Here is a 26,618-nt window from a genome sequence, read left to right as displayed (position 1 = left end):
GACTCTGTAGGAAATACTTGAGTACGATAGATGACGGTAGTAGGTGCTACTAAATTTGACAACGTTGTCAGCTTTAAAAAAATTTAGTATATCTATTAGTTAAAAACACGATACTCACAATTGTTAATACGTATTATATTCAAAGCATGTTTAGATGTACCATATGCTGTAAAATATTAGAAAAGAAGAAAAAATTCCATATACAATACATATCTATGTAAACACGCACAGTGATTATCGTGCGACCTGCAAAACGGGAACAAGTGTGTGATGAGCGAACAACTATTTTGACCGGCGTATTTTACTGTTTGTTGTTGGCCTCGGCCTCGTAAGTCGGAACGACACGACTGCAATTTTATTTGAGTTAATATGTGTTTTCATGAATGCAGTAATTTTCGTCGAAAATTGCTTGTAACATACTTTTATGATTAAATATTGACACATAGATCGTTTAGTTTTAATCTAAAATAGTAAATTATTCATGTATCTGACGTGCTAATAGAATTGAAGGTTATTATTACTATTTGAATAAAAAGAATTTCACATAGGGTGAAATATGTTGATAAACCAGGATCCACAGTGGAATGGTGTTGCAGCACCTGAAATTCAGATGTTTCCAGATCTTGAATTAATGGGTATAACATATCTTTTAAAATTGAATACATTTAGTCCTTTTTTAATTCCTTTTCATACACAACTTCTATGTTTATAACAATTTATGAGAGTAATAAGAATCATAACAATACAGAAATTACTACAATTCTGCTTAATATAGCAAAACAATTTTCGTGTACACAATGTAAAATGGAACATACTTTTACAGATGGAGATTGTTCACCTTTCTCAGACCATTTATTTCAGTCTTTAAATCCTGAATTAAGTGTTCCATTGTTCTTAGAAGATGAAATACCTTTCCACATAGAAGATGATTTTGATAATCGAATCACAAATGATGTTTCATTAGGAGAAACTACATCATGTTTGGAAGATTTTTATGTCCATAATTCTCAACAAAGTTCAGGTATATCTTTAATCATATTTAGTTGTTAGTTTATGTCATAAATTTATTGAAAGTATTTTGTTTTTAGTCACAAATTTAAATTTAACCAACAATGTAAAAATGGAGGAAATTAAACTGGAACCTATAAGTCCTTACGTACAATTTCCATTATCACCTGAATCAAGTCATTCAGAATCCAGTAGATCTGAATTACAAGTAGAACCGGACTCTGTTCTTCCATTCTGTGAATTTAAAGTACATTAATTGTTGTATCTATATTAATTATATTGATTATTTCTTCTAGTTAAATATCATGTGCATTAATTGATTACAGTCTACACCAGAGACACCACCAATTTCACCACCTCGAAATATTTCTCCTTCTATGTCACCTGAGCCAGTATTCAATGCAAGTATTGCAAAGCAGTTAACATTTATGCCTATTAAATGTCAAGATAGAAACTCTACGAAATTTATTCTTTCCAAATCCAATTCAAACAAACATGTTAGAGTTCAGCCAAAGACACTACGTGCAAACAATGGTAAATATTATTATAATATGAATAATTTTGTTGCATAATGTTCTTAAATTACACGATACACATTTCTATGTTTTATATTTTCCAGAACAGCCTCGAAATACTATTTTCTTGAGTTCACAAAACTTACTTACATTCACACAAAAGGTTAAACAAAACTGCACATCGTACCCTCTTATGACTCATTTATTACCAAATAATGGAAATAATCTTGTCACTGAAAATTCAGTACAGTTTTCACCAGTCCAAATAAAGGCGGAAACAAATGCATCACAAGTACCGCAAGTGAACCCTCCAAATAATGCAGATATGTATGTATCGGGAAAAGAATCAAATACTCCTGGTGCAGATGCATCATTGATTTTAAAAAATGAAACAGCTGGATGCACTTCAATAGTTCTAAAGAATGACACACCTGGCTGCAGGCCAATATTAATTAGAGCAGAACATTCGAATTACACTCCAATTGTTATAAAGAATGAAATCCAAGATGTTAATTTCACTGGGCGACAAGAAAATGAGATTAAAGCATTGAAAAGACAACAGAGAATGATAAAAAACAGAGAATCTGCTTGTCTATCACGGAAAAAAAAGAAAGAATATGTGTCTTCGCTGGAGAAACAAATTTGTAAACTGCAAGAGGAAAATAAGCAATTAAAGATGGTGAAAATTCTAATAATATCTAGTAGTGTTTAATATTTAAATATTTATTTATTTAATATTTGGTACCCTAGTTGCTGTGACAATGAAAGTAGATAATAACAGACGAGAGGCTTACGTTTCCATTTTCAATGCATAAAAACCTTCTATCTCCAGATTCTGCTGTCCACCAACATAGGAGTACATATCTATGTTGAAGCACAATTAAAGATAATAGATCTGTTGATTTATTTAGCTTTGTGGAGCAATGGCAATGGAAAAGGAAACTTAGCTCCTGGTCCTAGAAAGAGAAAACCATAAGTAAACTATTATAATTGAATTATGTCTGTATTAGGAGAATACAAACCTCAAGCAGAAACTTTCTGCATTGGGGAACACAGTGAATACTAATAAGAAGTATGGGAACATAAATCTTAATGCAAATAAAAAGAATGTTGCTATTCTTTTGTGTATGGCTTTTATGGTATCTTTAAATGTCAATACCTTTAGGTAAGTCTATTTAGAAAATTTAAGATTTATAAAAGAATATATCATTGAATTTGATAAGCATCTTCTTTAATTTCATGTCTTACAGCAACGTTCTTTCAAAAGATAACCATTTAAACGTGTTGCCTGTTAACATTGCTACTGATACACCATATATCAGACATGGAAGAACATTGCTTTGGACACCTAAGGATCAAGTTCAACAAGAGGAGGACAAAAATTTCCGTAAAAATATATCAGTACTACAACCCATGTGTCCGATGTATATAAATAAAAGCGAATCGATTCGTTTGGATTACGAATTGAGACGATGGATCGGTGGAGAGTCCGATCAAGATAATTGGTTTACCTCGAAAACCTCGAAATTTGACGAGAAATTTTTGGGAGGACTGCTATCACCATACATAGTACAGAAGAGAACTAAAGACAAGCATAATTTACCGCGGAAAAACAAATCTGAGATACTTCGAAAAACTGCAAGTTCTACTATTACAAATGCAGTGGAGGTATTTTCTCCAGCATTGAAAGAACATGCATCTTTGTTTGAAGCATTGGGTAGAAGAGATGATACATTCTACGTAGTTTGGTTCAGTGGAGAGCATTTACTCTTACCAGCTTCGAGAAAAAATAGTACAGGCAGACCGAAAATGTCGTTGGTTCTCCCTGCACTGCCTACAAATGGTAAGAGCTGAAAGAACTAACAAATTTTTAAAGTTAACTAACATCTATTCTTCTTTTCTGTTTACAGAAACTTTTTCAACGCCCGCAAATCATATAACTATGATGCAAATCGATTGCGAAGTTACAAATACACAGTTATTGCATTTACAACAATCAGTAATACCAAATCATTTGAAAAACAGTGATAGATCTGGAAATGAAACTCGTCAAACTCATGCGACTAATGATGTATCCGATGCTGTTGCAGAAGATATCGCTAAGAGCTATAAACCTTATTTTATTAAAGAATCTAGTCAGAAGATTTTACAAAAAAGGAATTTGAAAAATACTTACGAATTTAATCTAGAAGAAGTGAAAACTGAAATGTTAAAAAATTCACAGAAAGTGAGAACACAAACAAAATTCATGGAATCACAAAGAATCAAAAATGAAACTATTTATGGCACTTAAATCATTGGATTCGTGATAGTTCCAACGTGAAATTATATATGAATAGAGTTCAAATGATCGATATGAAATAATCTGTATAAATAAATTTATATAAATTCCATAGAAAAATTTGATATAAACAATATAAATAGGTTGATTAAACATAATTTTTTAAAAAGTTAATCATAACGAATTTTTTAATAAACAAATTTGTGTTAAGGATAATACGTAGTAATAATATTAAGTATTGCATTACAAATATGTTTAAACTAAATAATATAAATACTTAGATACATACGTAACACTGTACATTGTGTGCATTATAAAATCATTTTAAAAGGTAAACTTTGTAAAGTAATGTCACAAGTAAACGATTTAATTGTAAGTGGTTGCTGTGATCGTAAGTTTTTATTTAGATCTTTAAATTTTTTCACTTACATAGAAATACATAATTAGCACGTACATCTTCTCATTTATATATAAAAATTAATCTTTGTACAACTTATTTGAGCTTTATAAAATTAATATTTATTATAATTGATTCTGATGCTAATAACGGTACTAATATTGATATAAAATCAAATAAGTAAATATATTTGCCTTATATTTGCAATATAGTGCAGAACATTAAAAAAAAATAGTAAAATATGTTATAAATTATTTTAAGTTTGGTGTTGAGGCACCAAGATATGTTTTCAAATCTATTATCGTTGATTGTATTAATTTTGCTTTAATGAATGATTTTCCAAGTCGTTGGTGGGCCGTATATCGATGACATCCACCAAAAGAGTAATAATAATTACCACCTATAGCAAAGGAAAAAAGAAATAATATAATGTAATAAACTAATATACATACACATTCATTTCTTTTTAAGTTAAACAAAGTAATATTGGAAATCATATTACCTTCGCTACCTTTGATCCACAGAACATCGATTGGTGGTACAGACGATTCCGTCTTTGGGCATTGTAAAGTGTTCATTAAACTTTGGACTTTTTCTTCATCCACTATGGGAGGTATAGGTCTAATAATTACTTCCATTGGCACATCATAAACTTCAGCATTTACGTCAGAATGAATGCTTGTAGATATTGAGTTGTCCATCTTGTAAATTGCATCTGAGAACTAGGGAAGAAAGAATGGCATAAAAGAACTAATAAATTGAACAAACCTTGGCAATGCTATACTTTTCCATAAACTAGGTTTACATGAATACATTTGATATAGTCGATGTCGTGAATGTTTGAAATTATTTTATTCTATAATAAAATTTGATTGAAATAGAAAAATTTAAGACTAACGTCTTCTATTAAACTTACTTTACAGTATTTAAACACGTTGTATTATCTGAATCAGTTCAGCACGTGAATGTGACTGAAGGTAATAAGAATATAATGCAATCTCGTGATGAGTCATATGGAAACGTATCTGAGTTGATATACCAGTTCCACTTCATACAATTGGTATAGGAAGGGGAAAACTATCAAACTAAGTGGGGGTTAAGAGAAGTATTTGAATATTGTTAAAAAGGAACAAATATTTTTAGCAATTATAAATTTTGGCAGTCATCAGAAATAATATTACTTTTGTACCGATTCATTAGTTAAAAATGAAATTATGCATTTTGTCAAATCTTTGTATGCACAGGCTTGAATACTTTCTGGAACAGATAACACAATTGGTTTACCAGTGTCGCAACTTTGTGCAATATCTTTAGATACAGGTATTGTTTGTAAGACTTGTACACCTACAACAAATACAAAGAATTATAAATAGAAATTAATAGAAATTAAAATTTATAAGCTTTGTACCAAGTTCAGAAGCCATAGTTTTCACTCCATCATCATAAAGAGCTATTTCATTATTACACTTAGGACATATAATATTGCTCATATTTTCAACAATTCCAATTATTGGAATATCCAATCGTTTAAACATGTTAAGTCCTCTTCTGGTTACTTCTACAGCAGCTTTCTGAGGTGTAGTGACCAACAATGCTCCAGTTACAGGAATATTCTGTATTAATGAAAGATGTGTATCTCCTGTTCCTGGCGGAGTATCAATAACAAGATAGTCCAAGGGGTCCCATGCTACTTGATACAATAATTTTTGAATTGCACTCATTACCATTAATCCTCTCCAGATTACAGGAGATTTATCATCAATTAGAAATCCCATAGACATGCTATACATAGAAAAGAATTACAGAAAGCAATAATTACAATTGAAAGTCTGTGCATTCCATAAAATTGTAGTTCTACCATTTTACTCCATAATTTACAACTGGCTCTATAAGATTACTGTTGTTAATCACAGGCGACTGCTTTATGTTCATCATTAGAGGTATAGAAGGACCAAATATATCGGCATCCAGTAAACCAACAGACTTTTGCGGTTCAATTACTTTTAAAGCTGTTGCTAAATTTACTGCAGTTGTAGATTTTCCAACGCCACCCTTTGCAGAAGAAACAACAATAATTTGCTTGACACCTTTCAAAGGTTTCTGTTTCGGAAGACCACGCGTCATCGATTCCTTCCGTTTTGCTTCGATTTCTTTTTGCCTCCCTTCATCATGATAATGAGAGTGACTCTAAACAGAATAAACCTGTTAAAGAATAATTTTCTTCTTGTAAAAGTTTTGTATATTGAAACAATCTCGTTACTGATCTTGTCAAAGTGTATGTATATCAACTCTAACCACGTGCCTTTGAAAACAATCGAATCACATTTACTTGTTGGACTTTAATGAAGAAAATTTTAAAATATATATAAAGTTATACTTGTACGTACTAATGACAAGAAACGATAATTCTTTACGTCTCTATGTTGATATCGGAGACGTGCGAAATATTTGTTGAAGGTGAAAATTAACGGCACCATTCTCGACACTGGTACATATACACAATATGTACATCAGGATTGTTTGACCACACAGACCGTTTCTAACCTTACATTTCAAGTCGTATAATCGTTAATTCGTTCAAATTCATGACCCCGAAGGAAACCTCACATGACTTTCTAAAATATTCTTCCAACACGATTTTCGACATTTCAATATTTTCTTTGTCCGCATCTTAACAGTATATTTCTACAAGCCTTGTTCGTAACCATCGAAAAATTTGATGTTTTTCACGGAAAGTAACTGAGATGTTTAACGCAAGGGCGGTACAGTTTTTCATTACTGTGAAGTACATATCAGTAATGCGGTGAATCTTATGCTTTTTCTTAATGTAAATATGTGAATGTAAGTTTTTATTTCGCTTTAAACTAAGTTCTGTAAGGAACTTTAAATTGATACTATGCTTAAATTGAAAGTGGGCTATCAGTTTGATATTTAGTGAGCTTGTTACCTACTACCTTTATAACGTTATTATCATTGTGCCACAGTTAACCTAGATTTTTAATTGTAATACACATTGACTTTCGTCAGTTGTATAAACCGCATTGAGTGAAACGGTCGACAAAATTTTGTTTTTTTTTTTCCAAGAATTCTGTGTTTGAATGTTTCTGTCAGTGTAATTATTCTATGCTTTCGTCTAATTCTAGAAAATATTCGTAATACGAAAAAACATGCGTAATCGTTCAGATTAATCGATTTAATTCGAAATTTGATCGATAAACATAGTAATAATTAATATCTTTCGCATGTTAAATAATAAATAATTCGTATGTTACGAACACATTAAAATTGGAAGAAGGAGATCCGTAATTAAAATTTCGTGCATTGTGTTGAATTTCTATAACCTGATAAAATTATGAAGTTTTTATGTGACAATGAGTTTAACGTACATATTTCGCGCAAACAAACCCATTTGGCTATGAACACGTATGTATCCAATAATATAAAATAGTAAATCACTGTTGTACAATCTAATCTCTAGTATTTTTCAAATATAACATAATCTGAGGTTAACTCCTTATTTACATAGGTAGTCCGTGTTGCATTAACAAGTCAAGGTGCACGGAATATGGGCCTAAACGCAGCCGTACAAGCTTTAAAGTAAGTAAAATAGAAAAACGTGTGTTAAATGTTTTTCTGAAACTTATTCAATAAATATAATTACTAGAAAAGCTGAACCACTAAAGGATAAAGTTCAACGTTGTAAAGATCTTCTAAACGATAGCGATGCATGGGTATGTCAACAACAATTACAAAAGATATATCAACAAGTTCTCATTTTGGACCTGGAATATGCATTGGATAGAAAGGTGGAACAGGAACTTTGGAATCTTGGATTCAAGAATTATATAGCAACTTTGCAATCACAAGCAAAAGATAGAAAAAATCCAAAACGTGGGGAATCTCAGGCTTTGCTCAGCTGGTGCTTAGAAGCAGCAAGTGGTTTTTATTTGACATTGTTACAGGAAATTTGTACAGCATTCGATTTAGATTTACCATTTAGAAGGTAATTATAAAAACATGAATTTCACTAGAAATCCACTGTATAACAAACCTTATTTTGCAGAAAAGGCTATGTTTATGGTTGTACTTCTCCATGGAAAGCTGTTGAGAACTTGTCGGTGCCTCATAGATCGTCGTGTTTTTATGCGTGTCAGTATTGTTTAGTACATTTGGGAGATATTGCTCGCTATAGGAATGAAAGTAAACAAGCAGAGCTATTCTATAGACATGCTGTATCATTGTCACCATCCAGTGGACAACCATACAACCAGCTAGCTCTTCTGGAAGCATCACGTGGCAATAAATTGGGAACTGTGTTTCATTACACACGGTCTGTTGCTGTAAAGCATCCATTTCCTGTGGCTACTACGAATTTGGCAAAAATGTTATCTTCAGCTTTAAACGACACATCAATAAACATTGAAGGAAAAACTAAATTAACGTCGCAGGAGTACATAGCAGTCTTCTTAAAACTACATGGTGTTATCCATAATCTTGGGAACGTCAAGATCGCGTCCAGTTACACGAAATTGTTGACTGAAACATTAACAGCTTTGGTGGCGACAGAAAGCTTCAGTTCGTGGATGCTTGTACAGATGTTTGTAATTAATTTGTACGCCTTGGAACATACAACAAATATCGTTATGGGCAGCACTGAACCATTGGGAAAGGAACACTTAACGTTTGACGAGAAAGTAGCTCGAGATTGTATTTTGGATCTCATAGCTGGAAGTCTGTCTGCTTTATTATTACCTGTCTACACAATCAAGAATTCTATTGTGGAATATTTCGCTTTGCCTTCTATAAAACTGTGCCTTGATTGGATTCACACGAAACCCACAGTTTTGGAAGAAGTTGCTTTTACGTCGAGACTTCAGATCTGGCCCAGTCTTTGTGTATTATTGAATTCTTTACAAAATTGTGTGGTTGATTTCGCTTACGATCAATACGTGAATGTACCACTGCCAGAAGATCGTGATTTACAAGGTTTCTTACCATTGGAAAAAAGTCTTGAGTGTCTGAAATTTACGAACACTGACTTGGAAAGCGATGTTGAGACTTCCAACAAGTTACGCGCAATTCGTATTCTTTGTTTGGGTCATTCTTTGACACATTACAGAATAAATGGTTCCGCCCTGATTGCTATCACGATAGGAGGGGAAAAAGGTGATAATAAATTCAGTTCTATGAACGAATGTAATGGTCCGAGTAATGAGTTGATGAAAGAATTGGAAGAACTTAGTCTGAACAAGGAAAGATTGTCTGTTGTATCGGCCAGTCCGGTTCTTTCTGAGTCCGCCAGCAGCAAAGGTTCTGCAGATGTCGATATACTGTTGGAGAACACTTTATTGGACAAGAAAATAGGCATACTAAAACCTCAAAGTTCGCTGGAGCGAAACAAAGATTCGTTGATCGCTCATACAGAGTCGAACAGTTTTGAAGGTATCGTGACGGCACCTATATCCGTGTCGAGAAAACCAAGACAAAATATAGCAATGCAGGCTATTATGCGGCGCGCTGAAACTGAGCAAAAGCAAGTTACCTTCAAGAACGTATCGCCGCTAGTCATCGAAGAAGAAAATGAGAAAAAGGGTAATATTAACTCGACATCGCCGCTGAAAAATTTACCTGCAGGAAACAAAGGTACTCCGATCATTGGGGAAACATTGAAACCGGCCAATATGCCCGTTGCGTCTACAGTTACGTTGACTACTGCTCAGAACCGATTACCGTTGATATCTTTCCCAACAACCACCGTACAAAATCCAATCGTTTCCCCTCCAAATCAAACAAAACCAGCGAAATCGCAGCATACTGTTTTGCAGCTCACGCAACTCAATCATCTTCCTACGAAAGACCACCAACAACCTTCTGGAACTCTGCCCACAATACCGATATCAGGCGTGTCTCCATGTTTAGGAACCATTTGTTATCAAACTCCAACATTTAATGTACAAAATCCACAGTTTGCGAAAAATTATATAACTAACCAAATAGGAAACACGACGAATTATGCTATGCAACAGGGGCATTTCGCTTCGAATTCCGGACAACAACCAATGACCCAGAATATTAGTTTGCAACACGCGTCAAACCAAAGCAGACCTCTGCATCAGAGAATGCAAATTCAAAATATATCTCAAAATTCTTTGATACATCAAAATATTGGACATCTTCCATCCTCTAACCAACAAAATGTAATATCAGCTGTGCCGCATAACTCTCATATGAACACTCAACAGACTGGAAATGTTGTGCTGCAACAGAATTTGAATATACAACAGCAACCTCATAATTTGGATGTTCAACAGAATCACAGTATGGCTGCAATTCAGCAGCAAAATGTTGGAAAAACCAATCTCAGATCGAGCACAATTTTGCATAATCCAGTGAGTTTGAATAGCTCGGCCGTTGTAAACGCTTCAAGTCTGTCTACGTTGAATACATATCAGAAGAATCTTCATCATGTAGGTAGCATCGTACCTTCAAATGTACCGAGTGTACCAGGCAGTTCGCTAAGTCCAACCACGACATCAAGCTTTCAGTTTCAATTTAATCAAAGCGACCCTACACGGAACGCTTTCGGTCAAATATCGCAGAAACAATTATCATCGTCAATATACAACAAAAATTCAGATGTTTTGGAGTTTCCGTTTTCTAATCAAATGGGCATATCGAGGAATCAATCGCAAATTGCAAACAATTATCCCTTGTTTCATAATTACGACAGTACAAACTTCAACTTATGGAAAGACGCTCAACAATCAATGGTTTCGGTACCATGCTGGGGTTCCGGTAGTGGAGATACACAGTTGCGGGCTAAGGATGCGACTGTTATCGAAAATTTTCGTAACTGGGAAGATTCTATTAGTCCTGGAAACACGATTTCTCAGCTGCCGTTAAGGACCTCGAATTATCAACCTGATTCGCAACACGGCAAACAATACACGAGCACAAACAACTTTGACCATTCAGCTATTCGAGAAGTATTTAGTATATAATACAAAATATTGTACTCATCCTCTATCGCATGTTATGATAATACTGCAAATAAAGTGTATATCATAATATGAGTTGGCGGCAGTATAGTATTGTATTGCATTGATTTAATAAAAAAAAACATTTTTAAAGTGTTGCATTTTTTACAGGTGGATTTGAAATCTCCTCAATCGATCAACACAGGAAACACTTATTCATTGTTCAGCAGTAATAGCGCATGGGGGTCTAATACGCAAACGTGTAATGTATCGAATCAGGATCAAACGAAAACTCGACTTAGTCAGCAATCTTTATGGTCTGGACCTGGCCCGTCTCCTTTGGAACGGCTTTTAGAACAACAGAAATCTTTACGCGAAGGAGGTACCTGAAGGAAAGCAATACAGATATTCTATCGAAATATATTGGAAAAGAATTTATTCGATTTGCGGATTCAGCTAACAAAGGGAGTCCAGCAAACCAACATACCACAATAAATATCGACCGTTTGACGAGAATGTTAAATTTGTTACAATACAACAGCTACCATGAGGTTTCGTAGCCGCTTAGGAATTCGTTTCATTAAAACGAATAATACATACGTCCAAAGCGTTATGAAATACGCTCTAGAAATACATAGGTATTAATTACTTACGCTACTTATTGTGCGCATGCTAGAAAATGGAAATATTCTGATAGTAGCAGTCAGCCCTATCGAATTTTTCAGAATAGATCTTTAAAATCTATTAACGAGCAGTTAATTGAGTCACTTAGAAGAAAGAATTTGGCGATCGAGTAATTTGTTTATTGACAATGAACCATGTGAAAAAGGGCGTAGCATAGAAATTTTATTGAACAAACAACTCGTGTAGTGTATGGAAATTTCTATTGCGAAAGGTATGCGTATTCGGTCAATTTAATACAATTCGATCCATCAGAAGCTTCGAGATCAATTCAAGGAAAAATGTTTTTTGTTTTATTGCTTCACTCTTCATTTTTTTTTTTTTTAACTTTTAGACACGGCATTATATGCATATAAACATAATTCTGTTGGTACAAATACGTAAGCATACGCAATCGTGAATATACATTTCGTATCGTACTATGTAGTCTTGCTACTGCGTATTTCTATTTACTATTACCGAATTTGCATACATAATTAAGTTCCAAGTTATTTTGCAATAAATGACCTCTTTAGACATCTTGTAATTTTCATTAAAATCTGACATGCAAAGTAGTTTGTTCTCCACAAAAAATTCAGAGGTAAAACAATTTTTGAGACAATTATGAAAACGATTATTTAAAATTAATTATGTTTAACGAAATAAAATTATAATTGTAAAAGAACTCAATGTAACAAATGCACATGAACAATAATTTTATCGAAGAGATTGAAATTAAAAATTCATTTATTCGCAAATACACAATGTTACAAGTACAATAAAAATTGTGTACAAGTTTAATTCAGATACATTTAGTTACTGCTATCCTTTATTGATATTTTTCACTTAATACTTTAGTAATACTGATATCAATACTGATAATCTCTATGAATGGTAACTGCATATCACATATTTCAATTATTTAAATAATATCAATTATTTTAAATAATACAAAAATAGCTTCTTTCTGGTATTATACTTAATTTTCACCTACAAGTAAAAAACATAATGTATAAAGATACATAAATATATTCATAGACATATTCAGATCAGAAAATATTACGCTTTAACTCTTCTAATTTCTGGTATTTGATTTCACAGCCCCTACTGTGAAGATTACTTGAAACAATTTAGTCTCAGTTATATTAGTCATTTTATCTCCCTTAAAACAAACATCATACATGTTTGTTTTATCATGACATAGTGTATTATATGGTTTCACCTAATTTGTGACATATACATTTTCTGATTTTAATTTACAACAATATAGGATTTCAAATCTTGATTATTGAAAATTTATATTAACAAGAGCAGCTTACCTGACCATAGTACTTCTCATAACAGGTCTCACTCTTAATTTGAACTTCATACCCTAATGGAGGCAATGAAGTTCCGTTGCTTATAAACACTGCACAACATTTAAAATATCCTTTACGGATTATAAATTTAAAAAAAATTATAACCATATCATTTATTAAAAAACCAAAATCTTTAAATATAGGCAACTCCTTATTATGTACTAAAAATTTGATCGGAAATACTTTTGAAAATTGGGTTGCCTAAAAATGGAAGATTGTACAAACAACTGTGAAACTAAAATATTATAACTGAATGATGAATAGTGATTTGAATACTTCAAGAAGTTGCTGTTTGTGATGATGTCTCAAGTGTTCTCCCAAGTTTTCATAGGTGTCATTATATTTGCATAAACCTATCATACAATAGGGATATGATTTTATTACATGACTTGGTAATTTACATTTTTTCTCCTTCTTAATATCTGTTTGTGTATAAACAGAAGAAACTGTACATACAGCTTGTACACTTTTATCATCTTGGGATTTAATATTAACAGATTCTTTTTGATTTCCTTCTTCTATACATAACTAAAAATTATAAAACTTAACAAGGTAAAATATATTTTTTTTAAGTATGATGACAAAATCTTTTGTATGTGATAATTGGTAATCTCACACATTAATAGAAATAAATATATAAAATAACTCTATGACTTTTGCTAAATCTCAGATATCAATGCAAACAAAATAATTTGAATATGAAACCTTTAATTGTTCCAAATTGGATATCAAATCTTGGGCTACAAAATTTCTGGTCGTATCTTCTAAAAAATCGCTTTTACACAGTGGACAATTTGTTAATTGTCTCCTACACAAATCGCATAATGAATGTCCTGTCGAGCACATGAGAACGGATGATGCTGGTATCATTAAACATAGCGGACATTCCAACAGTCTAGTTAATATCTCATACCATTTCTGTAAACGTATGAACTATGAACATCAATGGAATACATTGAAATGAATTTACAATCTTCTAAATACAATCTCAAAATTAAGATTTTTATAATTAATCAAACATAGTAACTCAATCGAAAATAGTAAATGTATGCACATACTTCATTTTCCATTTTGCAATGATTGTTTGCTACTTAGTATTTGATGGGCTTGTGCTGTTCTCTATGGTCGATGAATGATGAAATTATCGCTTGTCCATTGATCGCTAATCCACAGTTCACGGCAGTGATAGTTGAATTTTCTACCTTAGCACTGTCTGTGGTGATGTGATGAACTTTTGATAATTTGACATCGGTTCATAAACCCATATGAAGCTGGCTCAACGTATTAACCAATTTTAATGAAATATAGCTCAAACATGATATACTTCGATTGAAATCTTGTTTTCGGTATATATACATAGTCTATGTTTAGGAATAAACGCGTGTTTCGCATCGTTATTCATATTGAAGCATATTTTCACATTGTCTGGATTTCTAAAAATAATCGTTCTGAGAATATTCAAAATTGTACATACTATATTTTCATATGAAAAACATTGAAACAATGAGAATCAACTTCTGCAAAAAGTCGTGGGTTTTGAGAAAAAATTGAAATCGCGACATCTATTGTTAAAACAGTTGCACTCGTTCTAGGGGTCAATGTGCTTTTACAGTTTTTACTCTAGAACGTACAGGCTGCGCAGATTTTACCGTCAGTGCGTTTTCGTACTACGTCAAACAAACGTTGTTCTGTATGATTGTACTTCAAGTTGTTGCCCTTTCAATTAACAAAAGGTAATAACGAAGCGAATGCTTGCGGTGACAGATTAAAGATCGTACCAGCTAGCTGGGAATATTATAAATGTTGATGATTTGTAATTACATTGTACACATAATCGAGTTCTGTATTACCATAATGACAAATTTCATACTTCCATTACCTTATCAGGTCACTCGGAGTCAGTAATACCTGTTACTATGTATCACAAGAGATTTTATAATACTCAAGAATGTTGGAGTAAACAATACCTTCTCTATGAAGATTGCAAACAGTTTATTTCGATATTCTTTGAAAATATATATTCTTCTCATGATTATCGAATTAGTTTAACTGACTTAGCAAGCTGTCAATAAACAATAAATCTTTGACATTATATAAAAATACAAAACTATTTGGAATTATTATTTACACGTAATTACATGTGTTACTTATTTTGTAGCAGTGTACATTAAGAAATGGCGATAGACTTGGATCCAAATGATCCTGAGGTACGTTTAGCAAGATTTCTTTATGTTGGAAAGGAATATTTAGATTATCAACCAGGCAATTGGTTTGTTCATAATTATTTTTTGGCCAAAAATGTACCATCTATAGAGGAATTAGCTGAAAATGCAGAGAAACAATTAGCTCCAGTTGAAATAATAACAAAGGTATTATAATAACCTTACCCAAATTAATTAAAGAAATCAATAATAATTGCATTTATTTACAGGCATTCGAAAGTAATCTTGTTCCAAATCCAGAAACATTAGTGTTTGCACTTGCTGTATGCTGTCGACAGATGAAAAGCGAGAGCTTGAGACATCAAGCTTATGCAGCTGTGAATAAAATCTGTGCATCGCCACAACATTTTATTTTATTTATAAAATTTGCTTCCCAAATAAGCAAACAGAAAGAATTTAATCCATCTGGTAGTTCAAAAAATGGGTGGGGCCAGGGTTTAAGGAAAGCTGTAAATAACTGGTATTTATCGAAAACACCAATGGAATTAGCAAAATGCGTAACAAGGTACAAAGGCAGATATGGTTGGAAACATAAAGATATTATAAAGTTGTCTCATCCTGTACCCAATAATCCTGGTACTTATTTTGTTGAAGTACAACTGTTAGATAAATGATTATCTTTTTATTAAACAGTGTATTGTTAAACAGGAGGAGAGATAGTCCTTAAATACATAGTACGTGGCTTGGACGAAATTGAGAAAACATATGCAGAAGATACCAGTTTTGCAGAAATAATAGAATACATTAAAAATGTAGAAGATTTTAAACATTGCACAGATGCCGTTCGAGCAGCAGGTCTTTTAGAAATACATAATCTAACATTGGATCACGTACCTGGACACTTGCTTAAGTCCAAAGAGGTAAATATTCATAGAGAATATAAATTTGCTTTTGTATTTTCTAATTCCACTTATTTAATCAGTAAATTAATTATAACTTTTAGATTTGGGATGTGTTGATATCATCAATGAATCTAAATTTGCTATTGACCAATTTACAAAGAATTCATAATCTTGAATTGCTAAAACCAAACACATTAACAGTTACTAAAATAATAGATCAAATCGTTAATGAAAGTAATATTGTTCGGGATAAGGTTCATCCAGCTTTAGTATTAGTTACACTAAGGGATTACGAAAACTCAGGAAAGTAAGTAATACACAATAAGTAAAAAATGAGCCATTGGTAATAGCTTCTGATACCATAAATTCTTAAAGGCCATTGTCATATGAGAAAAGAAAGGTCAAGGAGCAGTTTCATAAACCTCTGCCGGATCCGCCCAAGCCAAATCCTAAAATCGTTGATGCTCTTTATAAAATGTTAAATCTTTCGTTTCAAGTGAGTATCAATGGTCAATTTGGCGATGCGTTATTGAATTTGCTACTTTGTAATTTATATTTAATGCAGCATGTTGAAGCAACCGGTTTACGTTACATGGTAACGATTAATATGAATAAAGTGATGTTAGAAACACATACCTGGCGCAGTGGTAATGTGAACGGTGCAGAAGCAGGATGCCTGATCGCACTTGCGCTTCTTCGGTGTGAGAAGAACGTCACCGTCTCGACATTTAAGAACGCTGGAGTTCTTAGTGTTAGTATTGATAAAACTGCTTCATTTGATCAGGCTATGAGGAAATTACAGCAAATGCCCGTTGGGAACGTAAATTTGGGTAAACCAATTTCATGGGCTGCTCTTCAAAATAACAAGTACGACGTATTCATTAATGTCGTCGATCGGATATTTGAAAAATCAGACACTTCCGAAAAAGCTCTCCAAGCATACAGAACGAAGATGCAACTTCCAAATGTAAAGTGAGTTTCCCAAACGACTTTGTTACTGAGGATTCTCAGATGTTTAAACAGTTAAAAAACAAACGATTAGAATATTTATGAATGCAACATTTTATTCATTATTCATTTTCAGGTTGATCAACTGTGCTGTATGTTCTTCTTCAACTACTTACAAGGAAGAACGGGATAATAATATCTTGACGATTCATGGTTTCGACGCCAGCGTTCCTGTAGTTATACAGGCCTTTGCAAAGTCTCTGTTCTAATTGCTGCAGGTATAGCAATTTCCTCTTTGGCAAGCAGTACTAGCTAATTAATCATTATGCTTTCAAAACGACAACAATTTGATTCTTTTTTTGAATCATTCTTACGACATTGTCAATTAAAAATTGTTTTAAAGAGGAGAAAGATAGTTTTCAATGATCTATAAGTGTTGCTAGTCTGACACACAGTAATCAAGGTATGCAATAGTTCATCTGAGCTCTACTTTACAAGTAGAACTAAAACGAGTCTTGAGATTTTATTTTTATTGAATCTTCGATACTAAAATGAAAAACATTGTTGAAAACTAATGTGTGAATATTCAAATCTTAAAGAATGACTTGATTTCTTCTTTTTTTTTTGAGTGCCGAAGAAATTTTTTACTTAAACAAACTTTCTTCCGTATTATTGTAAAGCGATATTATATATTCAATTTTGTACAAAGTATTGAACATCAGAAATTACGTACGTTCTTTTTTCTTGTGTTTTTTTACTAGTGTTTGAACTATCGTGAGAAAGAATATGCCCCGGCACTGAATAGAGTTATTTGATTTTAATGTGTATCATTATGATTATCTTGTATTAATACTAACAAACATTAATATTATTCAATAATATTTACTGCATGTTTTTAGCATTTAGGGTGAGCTGTGTAACCTATGGTGATTTCATTTCTATGTTCCACAGAGTGGTCCAATTCTGTAAATACTTGTTTTAACAAATAGCATACCAATCATGTGAATTAATAATCGAAAAGTAAATGAATGTGATACATTCTGTGATTGAACAATCATTCGATTAGATAAAAAGGTAAACGTCTTGAATACCTACGGACCACTTGTTATCATTTTGGAATAGGTACACGTTTACAAATTGAACGCTTTCCATTTTATAAAATTAGTTTGCGCAGCTAAACAAAAAGATAAATTAGGATAAGACTGCATATTAGATACGAAGCGAGGTATTTAAAGATAATATAAGGTGCATTTTTAACTAATGATAAAAAAGATACATTTACTTTAGTACTATTGCTTGCTTATTTCCACTGGTTGACGGTAAAGCTTTCGATGATATTCTGAATAAGATATACATATAGATTTTAATGCGATTTTAAAAACGATACAACTCCGGGACTGGTGCGCTTCTGGCGATTTGAATAAGAATTAAAAGACAAAGATGAAAAAAAAAGAACGGGATAGAATGTTGAAAAATTGTCCACTGTGATATGCATTTAGCCCCAAAGAATATAGATTTACATTAGTATAATTTTACTGTTATATTTCATATTTGCCATATCCAAAGTAAATACGACAAATACTAAATACATTACTGATACTAATACTGTGATACAAAGTACATTGTTATTGTTCAAACTAAGCGAAAGGATAAGCGTAATCGAGGCCAGTGGCGCACCATGTGTCTTTTGTTTGTTGATTTGTACCTATATTTTATTAGAGCATCAAATTTCGTTCGTTGAAAAAGGAGAACGCGTCATACGTACATATAGCCACAGAGTATTCAGAAGAAATATTTCTTTCTCGAATTCTTTCTTGATCTTTGAATTACCATATTACTGATAAACCTTTCGATTTCAAAAGCGAGAAGTCGGTAAAAAGTAACTGCGTGGATGGAACTCTCAGGTCTGAAAACATTTCAATTAAGTGCTTAATGTTCACGTGTTCTTTGCAATCTGCTCGGTAATTCATAGTTCGATGTGTTCGAAAATGTCCGTACGAATATACACGGCAAAGTTTTAATTGTTTTGTAAAGCGTAAAGAAAGAGGAAAAAAGTAAAATGACATTTATGTAAACATGGTATCACGTTTCATAGCGTAAGAAACAGACTAAACGTTATAGATATATGTATGAGCGTTGTTTGAAACGTATAGTTGGTGAAAGCAGTGTACATAGTGTTTCAGTTAAATTGGGCATAATAGAACTAATTCGGACATGCTGTACACATTCGCATTATAACCGAAATATTTCGAAAATTACGATTTAAATACTCGAGAAATTTGTTCGGACTCGTTTTTTCCCCCTTACTCTACTATATTACTTCCACCAGCTATACTAATCGTGAGGGTTGTATTTCTTCAAATGAAACTGACATCGCGGTTTTTAAAATTTAGTTGCGCGAGGCTTTATCGACAATTTTATAAATAATAAGTTCTCGAAACAAATAGTATTTTTTAGAGAAATTTTTCCTGACCGATGAAACGTCGAAAAAAGAAATAAAAAATGAAATGTAAAAAGAAGAATTATTTACACATATAAAGGGTGAGATTATACTTCGTCGAACGAGAACTAGCACAAAATATGCATAAATAGTTGAGTGCGAGCGACGCCTAATTGGGCCAGGGCCCGATGAGACTACTTCGTTATGCAAGGGCCTTCGATAACGGTCTTCTAAAATTCGTTCCTAAGCATCGTTCTTTAACAGTCACTCAACTGCAATCGCAGCACCAATCTCGTAAATGTTCTGTTTAAATTTTGTGTCAGTTTTCTCGTTGAACGTAGTATAGGCTGTTTAAAAAGATAATAAAATAATTTCTTTTTCCGAAGAATATTTTTCAAGTCGCGCATCTAGTTACTAATAAGTAAAATTAGTTATTATGAGAAATAGAACATATAGGCTACATATGTATTCGTAGGTTATTGTATTTACCGATATCGTATAGAGTAGTTTAATACATAGGGTGTTTCATTAATTGTGTCCATTTCTTTTGTAAGAGTACATTGTGTTGGTTTTGAACAAAATTGATTTTGTACATTTCGTGTTAATTTTATTGCTCTCTGGATCGTTAATGAAACACCTTTATACATGCTATAACGTAACGATCGAAAAGAAACGTGTAATTAATTCGTATTCTCCCATTTATGTTTTTCGTATTATTTTATCAAAATGTAATGTACTTTTACAACGTAGACGAACAACTTGTAATCATGAAAATTGTTTGTTTTTCAAAAGGTAGATGTTTGGAAACTCTGATTCAGTCAAAAGTTGATCAAAATTTCTATTCGATCGTGAACCAGGCATGTTACTCGTAAACTGTAAGAATACGTCCGATATATGGTAGAACAAGAAAAATGAAATAGTAGAAAAAAAAGAGAAAGTAGGTTTGATGCGAAGATCAGCGAAGACCGTCTGAAACAAATCGTGTACTATTGTACCTCCTCTTCAAGGCTCACTGATTTCAAGTTTCGCTATTTTGTCTAGTTGAAATAGGCAAATACAATATGTTAAATGTGTTCATACTAGTTAAATGAGAAAAAGAAGAAACCGAATATTTACCACAGAAAGGAAATAAGCATAGGAAGAAAGACAATTCCGCGTCGCATAGTAATTTAACAAGGATCCAGATATCTTGATCGCATTACCGTTTCGTAAATCATGCAAAGGAGAACACCGATTTTTCAAGATTGTAAGCAATCTTTTGGTTCCAAAACCGATATATTCGTAAGCGCAGATTCTTTAACGTTAGATCCGCCTACTTCTTAATTGTCATTGAATGATTTCAATCTTACACGTCGATTTACTAAGAAATTTGAAGTAGACTATTTTCGGCAAACCGAGTTAGGCCTAGCGTTAACTGGTCAGCGTTTGTCGAATCAAACAGTAACAGAAGTGCGATTCCCCGATTATTGGGGTCCCAAAGTACACACGAGTACAATTGACGCACGTTCCTTAGGATTGATAAAATTCAATATCGAAAGGAGAACCTTGCTGTAACCACATCATTAGTGCATTACCGTTTATATGCTCAACGTCTGTTTCCAATGTTCTTTACATGTCGCAAGATAGTAACAAAGTACGGAAATTTTAACGTACAAAAAAAGATAATGATATACCTCGATATAACAGGCAATAGGAACGCATAACGAAGCTGCACTAATTATGTCTGTAAAAAAATATGACATTTTCAATTGACGATTAGAACGCCTATATTTTCGGCCTTAGAATTTCACGATGCGACGATGAAAATACTCTAAACCTGCAAAGTAAACGTCAAACTGATGATAAAAAGAAATGACGAGATAATATTCTTATTATTTAACCATCTTTGTTTCGATAACAATATCTACTCTGCGGATATGCTTTGTCGTGGACTACTACGTGAAAAAATCGAAAGTAGAAATACTTCTGCATTCGATGCTCCATAAAATAGTCAGATAGTCTGAAAAGAAACAAAAACCCTCCGTCAAACGTTTCACTATAAGGTGTGGAATCTAATGATATCTATTATGTTCGAAGTAGAAACAGTTATTCAGAATGATACGATGTTCCTCTCGTGAGAACAAATCGTTGGGAGAGTAAGATGCAGTGTTAATAATTACGAATGATTGCGTTCGAATGTTAAGATTGATATTGATCAAATTCTCTAATTCTGTTTTGAAGGGCGTTGAACATCAGCAATTTGTTGTTGTCGAAACTGTACACCAATGAAAATTACGTGTTATGCAAAAGAAATTTGCTGAGAAAAGAATTCCGACATCAAAATTGACTGTTAACGAGATTGTGACAATTATTTTTGTACCGTAAGCGAAAATGTATTTAGTGACTGAACAGAATGATATCGGAAAGTTATACAAGAGAAAAGAAGAAACTGAGTACTTTATATTACTACTATTGCGTCTCTTGATAATATATCTCGATAAAATAGATACAATAGGCTGTCAAATGTATGAACTATTGATCTTGTCTATAAATTTTTAACTGTTTTTGTTACTCGGTCAAACTTTACCACCGAATAAAATTTGTTTGAAATCCACTTCCAGAAAGAAAATTTTGTCCGTTACCCGAAACAGCCATCCCATTTATTTAAAACGGAAGCAATGTTCGCTGATACTGTTATCTATTTATTATTCATTTTTCGCCACATATAATACAACTATGCCATGTGAAAAGATTTATTTATATCTGCGACTTTAAAAATTTCAAAACAAGCGCCATTTTTGACAGGAGACGTGGAAAATATTATTCCAAAAATTCTTATTGCCTAAGCTGGCGTAAACACAACCGTGATTTTACTACGCATCTAACCCGCAGTGAATCTTGTCTAAGCAGTGAATTGTAAACCAATCAGAACAAAGAAGGACGACATAGGGCAAAAGTGGTATAAAACTCAAACTGTTAGTTAAATTACCGACAGTCGATTTTGATTAACAGTTTAGTGCTTTTTCACTGCAGCTTGTCACAAATGGCATTATTCTTAAATTTTTAAGAAGCTTTCAGATGCCTGTAGATGAACTTATATTCCATTAAAGAAATATCAGAGACTAAGCAATATGATTATTATAAAATTTATAATAGCTAATAATACAAATACTTCGGTTACCACCAGTGATTTATGAAAGTTTTTGATTTATTTGGCTCTGTACAGATTTGCTACAAATTTTATTATTGTTAATAATACCGTCGTACATTTGTAATCATCAGTAGGGCTATTACGCTTGCGTCTTTGTCCTTTATATTGTATTACCGTACACGAATCAAAATATCGCCGTGAATGCAAGCTTGAATTGGAGTCGGTATACGCGAGCTAGAATGTTCCTCTTATTATCATCGCAGGGAAAAATGAATTTATCTATCTGTTATCGGTATCGGGCAGAAGGAGACTTACGTTTACTTTTGCACCAGTGTAAATTTAAAGACCTGCTGAGCGAGTACGTGGTTCGTAGTAGAAATTGGAAACGTCTGTTACGTTTCGTTTCCGGTGGCGGCAGCGGTGGTGACGAGAAAACACTTGAATTCGATCGAGTTTGGGAATAACCGTTCTTGGCTAGGTACAACAGCTTCGCCATAATTTAGCGCGTGATAGTTCGCTGCGGATAAGCACGGGTCGGAGAGTAATATACATTGATACAAACTCGCATGATATTCAAGCTTTTACAATCGGAAACGCTATCCGCGTTTCGTCACGATTACAAAAATCCTTGGATAAATACTGTGTCGTAGTTGGCGAAAGTTAGCTAAAGATGTAATTCCTACCGCTCAAATCGTTATAAATTAACGAATTCATATTTCGAATTATATATTATATATATATATTTATACATATAAATAATATATATGTATATTATATATACATTTATATATATAAATAATATATATGCATATGTATAAACATAGTACAGACGAGACTGATCAATTATTCATATTACATATTACAGTATTATTAATAGTATTCTGACTGTTATTTTAAAAACATTGTACATGTACACGTGTCGTTGCCGATAAATCGTACGCTAGTACACGGATATGACTCCGCTATTCCTTCTTCGTCATCGTACATCTCATTTTATACAAGATAAAACTTCGGCGCGAGCACCGGTGAAAGTGAATTATTAAATATAAATTACCATTCGCGCGGTTCGAATCAATCGAACATTTCGTATTTAAAAGAAATATGCTAATCCGACCAACCAACTAGAGAGCAGTTGGCTTAACACTAAGATTGACGCGCTAACGTTCGGAAACGAGGAGGGAGAGATAGATTTCCTTAACATTCCTTGCCATTCGAACACATAAGATTATACAATAATCTTAACAATCAATACATATTCATACAAGGTGTTCGAGAAACTTCTGCAGAAATTTGCTATATGTATCATTTTGAAAATGCCTTAAGTGTTAAAGGAGATGCGCGTAAATCTTTGGATCGTGATAATTCGTAAACTATAGCATCTATTTACTTATGAATAGACCGTGGAAGATTATGTTAATATACGTATATTCGTACATGGAAGAAAGTAACTCTATGAGATTTAATATTTTCAGATAATTTCGGTTAACGAAATATGGTGTAAGACAATACGAAAAATTTGTATGCGCTATAAATAACGCATTTGCTCCACGTCGATGTTTAAACGAAGCGACTCGAAATTCAGAGGAAGTCCCTATTTTTGATGAGCTCAAATTCCTCTTGACAAAGAAAATGATCATTTCTGGTAAAAAGAAAAGGAACCTCTCTGAACTTCAAACCACTTCGTTTAAATACTGACGCAAGGTAAGCGCGACCGGTTATTGTGATCTGATCAACCTATACAGGGTAGGCGGTGACGAGAAGATATAATTTCCTTTGCCAAGAGCAAATGGGGCTCGTTTAAGTTGTACAGAGAGTAAGAAAATATAGATTAGACACTAAAAAGATTGCGAGTACTTATTCAAGGCTACTCGGACACAAGAATTTTGTGCTGGTATTAACCACCCGAGTTACCATCACAAGTACATAAAATCCACTGACTTACTAACAGGTCGGTTTGGCTTTGCTTTTTATAACAATACATATAGACAAAATTTGTGAAGAAGTCCTCAAAATCTCCGTTAATGTAAGTGTATGTACACAGTTCGGGTTCTGCATTGGACTGACTCTTTGTTCACAAAACTTAGTCAAAGTATATGCGTAACAATTTAATCCGTGCTAATTATTGATGTATATATCAGAATTCATCGTTACTGAAAATGCAATTAGTCATTTTCAGCCCTAATAATGATAAGAATTAACTATTGTCTTAGGTTTACAACAATGAGAATACATGTTGTATGTCCTAAAATGAAAGGAACAGTTTCAACGGATTAGATATCAAAAATCATTTCTGTGCTTTCGACTCCTTCCACATCATGTACATACACGAACATTCATATATAGAAAGTATATGTATATATATCTTATCAATATTCACCGTACTTCACCAACATTGATGTAAAATAAATCACAATTATATTCTTCTTGTTTAAAATTGGCAACTGTGATCCTCACCGTAACAGTAGTTATAAGTTGTTATCGTTGAGTTTCCTCCACTAAACGCTAAAAATACGAGTCCCCTCACTCGTTCGGTAATTACATAGTCCTTACTTACAGTAAATCGGAGTATTTTGGTTTACGACATTTCGCAGTTAAGAACCTTGGTTCTTCGCGCATTGTCCGTGACAATGGAAGATCACTTGGAAACATAGAAAAGACCGGATACCTGTCGTTACACTCGTTGTATCTATGTACCTAGCCGAGCAAGCATACGAAAACGTTTTGAAGTATAAGTATTTTACGAATCTTATACACGTTTAAATGAACAGGAAATTAGCTCTGCTACTTGACTTAGTTCCGCGTACGCATCTTTGACGTACGAGGTTTATAAATATATACAGAGCATTTTTAATGAAACGTTACTATATCGGTGCATACAAAATGTTGTTTCCATAAATTCTGAATTGTATAACATAAAAATAATAATATAAAGCTGTTCAATGATTCATTACTATTTATGACGATAAAGAGGACAGAAAAGCCATCTATAAATTTTTTAAAACCCCTCGCGGTCGGGCTCTCCCCACTGAATCGTTTTGTACGTGCATTCATTCTGTTAATAAAGAGTTCAGAAAATAAAGATCGATGTTTTAACAAAAACAATCACTGTGATTTTCTCGCGCAAACGAATCTCTTCAATACTTTGAGTAGTACTACATACGTGTCCAACAACCTACAATTGTTACTTCTGCACTACTGAAACTTAACAGTAATCGTTGAGTAAGTGGATTCGCTGGTTCTGGTGCCACTTTCACATCTGACGAGTCCTCTTCTGTTCACTTGCACCCAAACTTCTAACGAGTTTCTTGTGTCTTAAGCAAGAGATGTGGAAGTTTCGTTAATGAAAATGAATGAACGAAAAAGATAGTAAAAAGAAGGAGCGGAAAAACTCGTCAGCCATTTGTTTTAGCTGGCCGTGGTGGTGGATGCCAGCGTAGTTGGTCACGCGAGATTTGTTTCTTGTTCGCCCCATCCTTCGCTATCGCACTCGCTTTCTGAAGCTGAATCGCTGTCACTGAACTCTACAGCAACGCGTCTTGCCAATATAGATGCGACGTCGTTCAACGCGTTCACGCGCTCTACTTCCTTCTGCTCAATTTTCTCCACCTTGCGCAATTTAATGCCTAAAATATAACGAATACAATTTTAATTACAAGTTCTACCGTTAATAATTTATATATTTTATAACCTCTAGCTTATATTTTTCAATTTCATAAAGACTGTTTTGCAAGATAAAATGGTACATTTATTATATGTTTATTAGATGTTCTATTATTTTATAGACACTTTGAATTATTTGAAAGACATCCAACTATACTTGTTAATGATATAGTAGATTCG

The 26,618-nt window shown here is 33.1% G+C and overlaps 6 protein-coding genes across 18 annotated transcripts in view; 3 read left to right on the top strand and 3 right to left on the bottom strand.

Annotated features, from left to right (window-relative positions):
• Positions 1-64: 64 nt before the first annotated feature.
• Positions 65-4,017, top strand: Atf6 (bZIP_ATF6 domain-containing protein ATf6). Its single transcript, XM_078188798.1, has 8 exons — positions 65-635; positions 824-1,021; positions 1,089-1,255; positions 1,335-1,542; positions 1,628-2,202; positions 2,534-2,688; positions 2,774-3,366; positions 3,434-4,017. Exons 1-8 carry the CDS (start codon positions 557-559, stop codon positions 3,814-3,816), a joined length of 2,358 nt encoding a protein of 785 aa, XP_078044924.1. The 5' UTR covers positions 65-556; the 3' UTR covers positions 3,817-4,017.
• Positions 4,018-4,169: 152 nt separating this feature from the next.
• LOC144474181 (sulfiredoxin-1) lies at positions 4,170-6,973 on the bottom strand. Of its 2 annotated transcripts, XM_078188816.1 has the most exons (6): positions 6,589-6,973; positions 6,060-6,388; positions 5,610-5,983; positions 5,391-5,545; positions 4,704-4,923; positions 4,170-4,601 (listed from the first exon to the last, which is right to left on the bottom strand). In XM_078188816.1, exons 1-6 carry the CDS (start codon positions 6,676-6,678, stop codon positions 4,453-4,455), a joined length of 1,317 nt encoding a protein of 438 aa, XP_078044942.1. In that variant the 5' UTR covers positions 6,679-6,973; the 3' UTR covers positions 4,170-4,452. The 2 variants fall into 2 exon arrangements, with proteins under 2 accessions (XP_078044942.1, XP_078044941.1); XM_078188815.1 differs by lacking the exons at positions 5,391-5,545; positions 5,610-5,983; positions 6,060-6,388; positions 6,589-6,973 and adding an exon at positions 5,118-5,380.
• LOC144474173 (uncharacterized) lies at positions 6,949-12,193 on the top strand. Of its 2 annotated transcripts, XM_078188797.1 has the most exons (6): positions 6,949-7,042; positions 7,345-7,624; positions 7,728-7,798; positions 7,866-8,204; positions 8,265-11,187; positions 11,350-12,193. In XM_078188797.1, exons 3-6 carry the CDS (start codon positions 7,767-7,769, stop codon positions 11,566-11,568), a joined length of 3,513 nt encoding a protein of 1,170 aa, XP_078044923.1. In that variant the 5' UTR covers positions 6,949-7,042; positions 7,345-7,624; positions 7,728-7,766; the 3' UTR covers positions 11,569-12,193. The 2 variants fall into 2 exon arrangements, with proteins under 2 accessions (XP_078044923.1, XP_078044922.1); XM_078188796.1 differs by lacking the exon at positions 6,949-7,042 and having other exon boundaries at positions 7,198-7,624.
• Positions 12,194-12,697: 504 nt separating this feature from the next.
• Positions 12,698-14,715, bottom strand: LOC144474180 (uncharacterized). 3 transcript variants are annotated; one of them, XM_078188813.1, is made up of 6 exons: positions 14,255-14,709; positions 13,902-14,114; positions 13,473-13,724; positions 13,158-13,397; positions 12,902-13,060; positions 12,698-12,828 (listed from the first exon to the last, which is right to left on the bottom strand). In XM_078188813.1, exons 1-5 carry the CDS (start codon positions 14,264-14,266, stop codon positions 12,914-12,916), a joined length of 864 nt encoding a protein of 287 aa, XP_078044939.1. In that variant the 5' UTR covers positions 14,267-14,709; the 3' UTR covers positions 12,698-12,828; positions 12,902-12,913. The 3 variants fall into 3 exon arrangements, with proteins under 3 accessions (XP_078044939.1, XP_078044938.1, XP_078044940.1); XM_078188812.1 differs by having other exon boundaries at positions 12,824-13,060; XM_078188814.1 differs by lacking the exon at positions 12,698-12,828 and having other exon boundaries at positions 12,918-13,083; positions 14,255-14,715.
• Positions 14,716-14,730: 15 nt separating this feature from the next.
• On the top strand, positions 14,731-18,050 carry LOC144474178 (RNA-binding protein RO60). Of its 3 annotated transcripts, none has more exons than XM_078188808.1 (8): positions 14,731-14,929; positions 15,358-15,565; positions 15,628-15,994; positions 16,067-16,278; positions 16,362-16,567; positions 16,636-16,756; positions 16,826-17,232; positions 17,345-18,050. In XM_078188808.1, exons 2-8 carry the CDS (start codon positions 15,371-15,373, stop codon positions 17,475-17,477), a joined length of 1,641 nt encoding a protein of 546 aa, XP_078044934.1. In that variant the 5' UTR covers positions 14,731-14,929; positions 15,358-15,370; the 3' UTR covers positions 17,478-18,050. The 3 variants fall into 3 exon arrangements, with proteins under 3 accessions (XP_078044934.1, XP_078044933.1, XP_078044936.1); XM_078188807.1 differs by having other exon boundaries at positions 15,355-15,565; XM_078188810.1 differs by lacking the exon at positions 14,731-14,929 and adding an exon at positions 14,954-15,093 and having other exon boundaries at positions 15,355-15,565.
• A 3,476-nt stretch (positions 18,051-21,526) lies between these two features.
• The window catches only part of Scar (wiskott-Aldrich syndrome protein family member 3 SCAR), a 55,786-nt gene continuing 50,694 nt past the window's right edge, over positions 21,527-26,618 (bottom strand). For 6 of the 7 annotated variants that reach the window (XM_078188802.1, XM_078188805.1, XM_078188801.1 and 3 more), the window contains one exon: positions 22,805-26,401. In XM_078188802.1, coding sequence (XP_078044928.1) covers positions 26,220-26,401 — 182 coding nt within the window. In that variant the 3' untranslated portion in view covers positions 22,805-26,219. Of the gene's footprint in view, positions 21,648-22,804; positions 26,402-26,618 lie in introns of those variants that run through there. The other variant, XR_013494707.1, reaches the window with a different exon arrangement.

Source organism: Augochlora pura, chromosome 8 (genome assembly GCF_028453695.1).
Source record: "Augochlora pura isolate Apur16 chromosome 8, APUR_v2.2.1, whole genome shotgun sequence".
Lineage (NCBI taxonomy): Eukaryota > Metazoa > Arthropoda > Insecta > Hymenoptera > Halictidae > Augochlora > Augochlora pura.
This window is presented reverse-complemented; position numbering and strand designations above follow the sequence as displayed.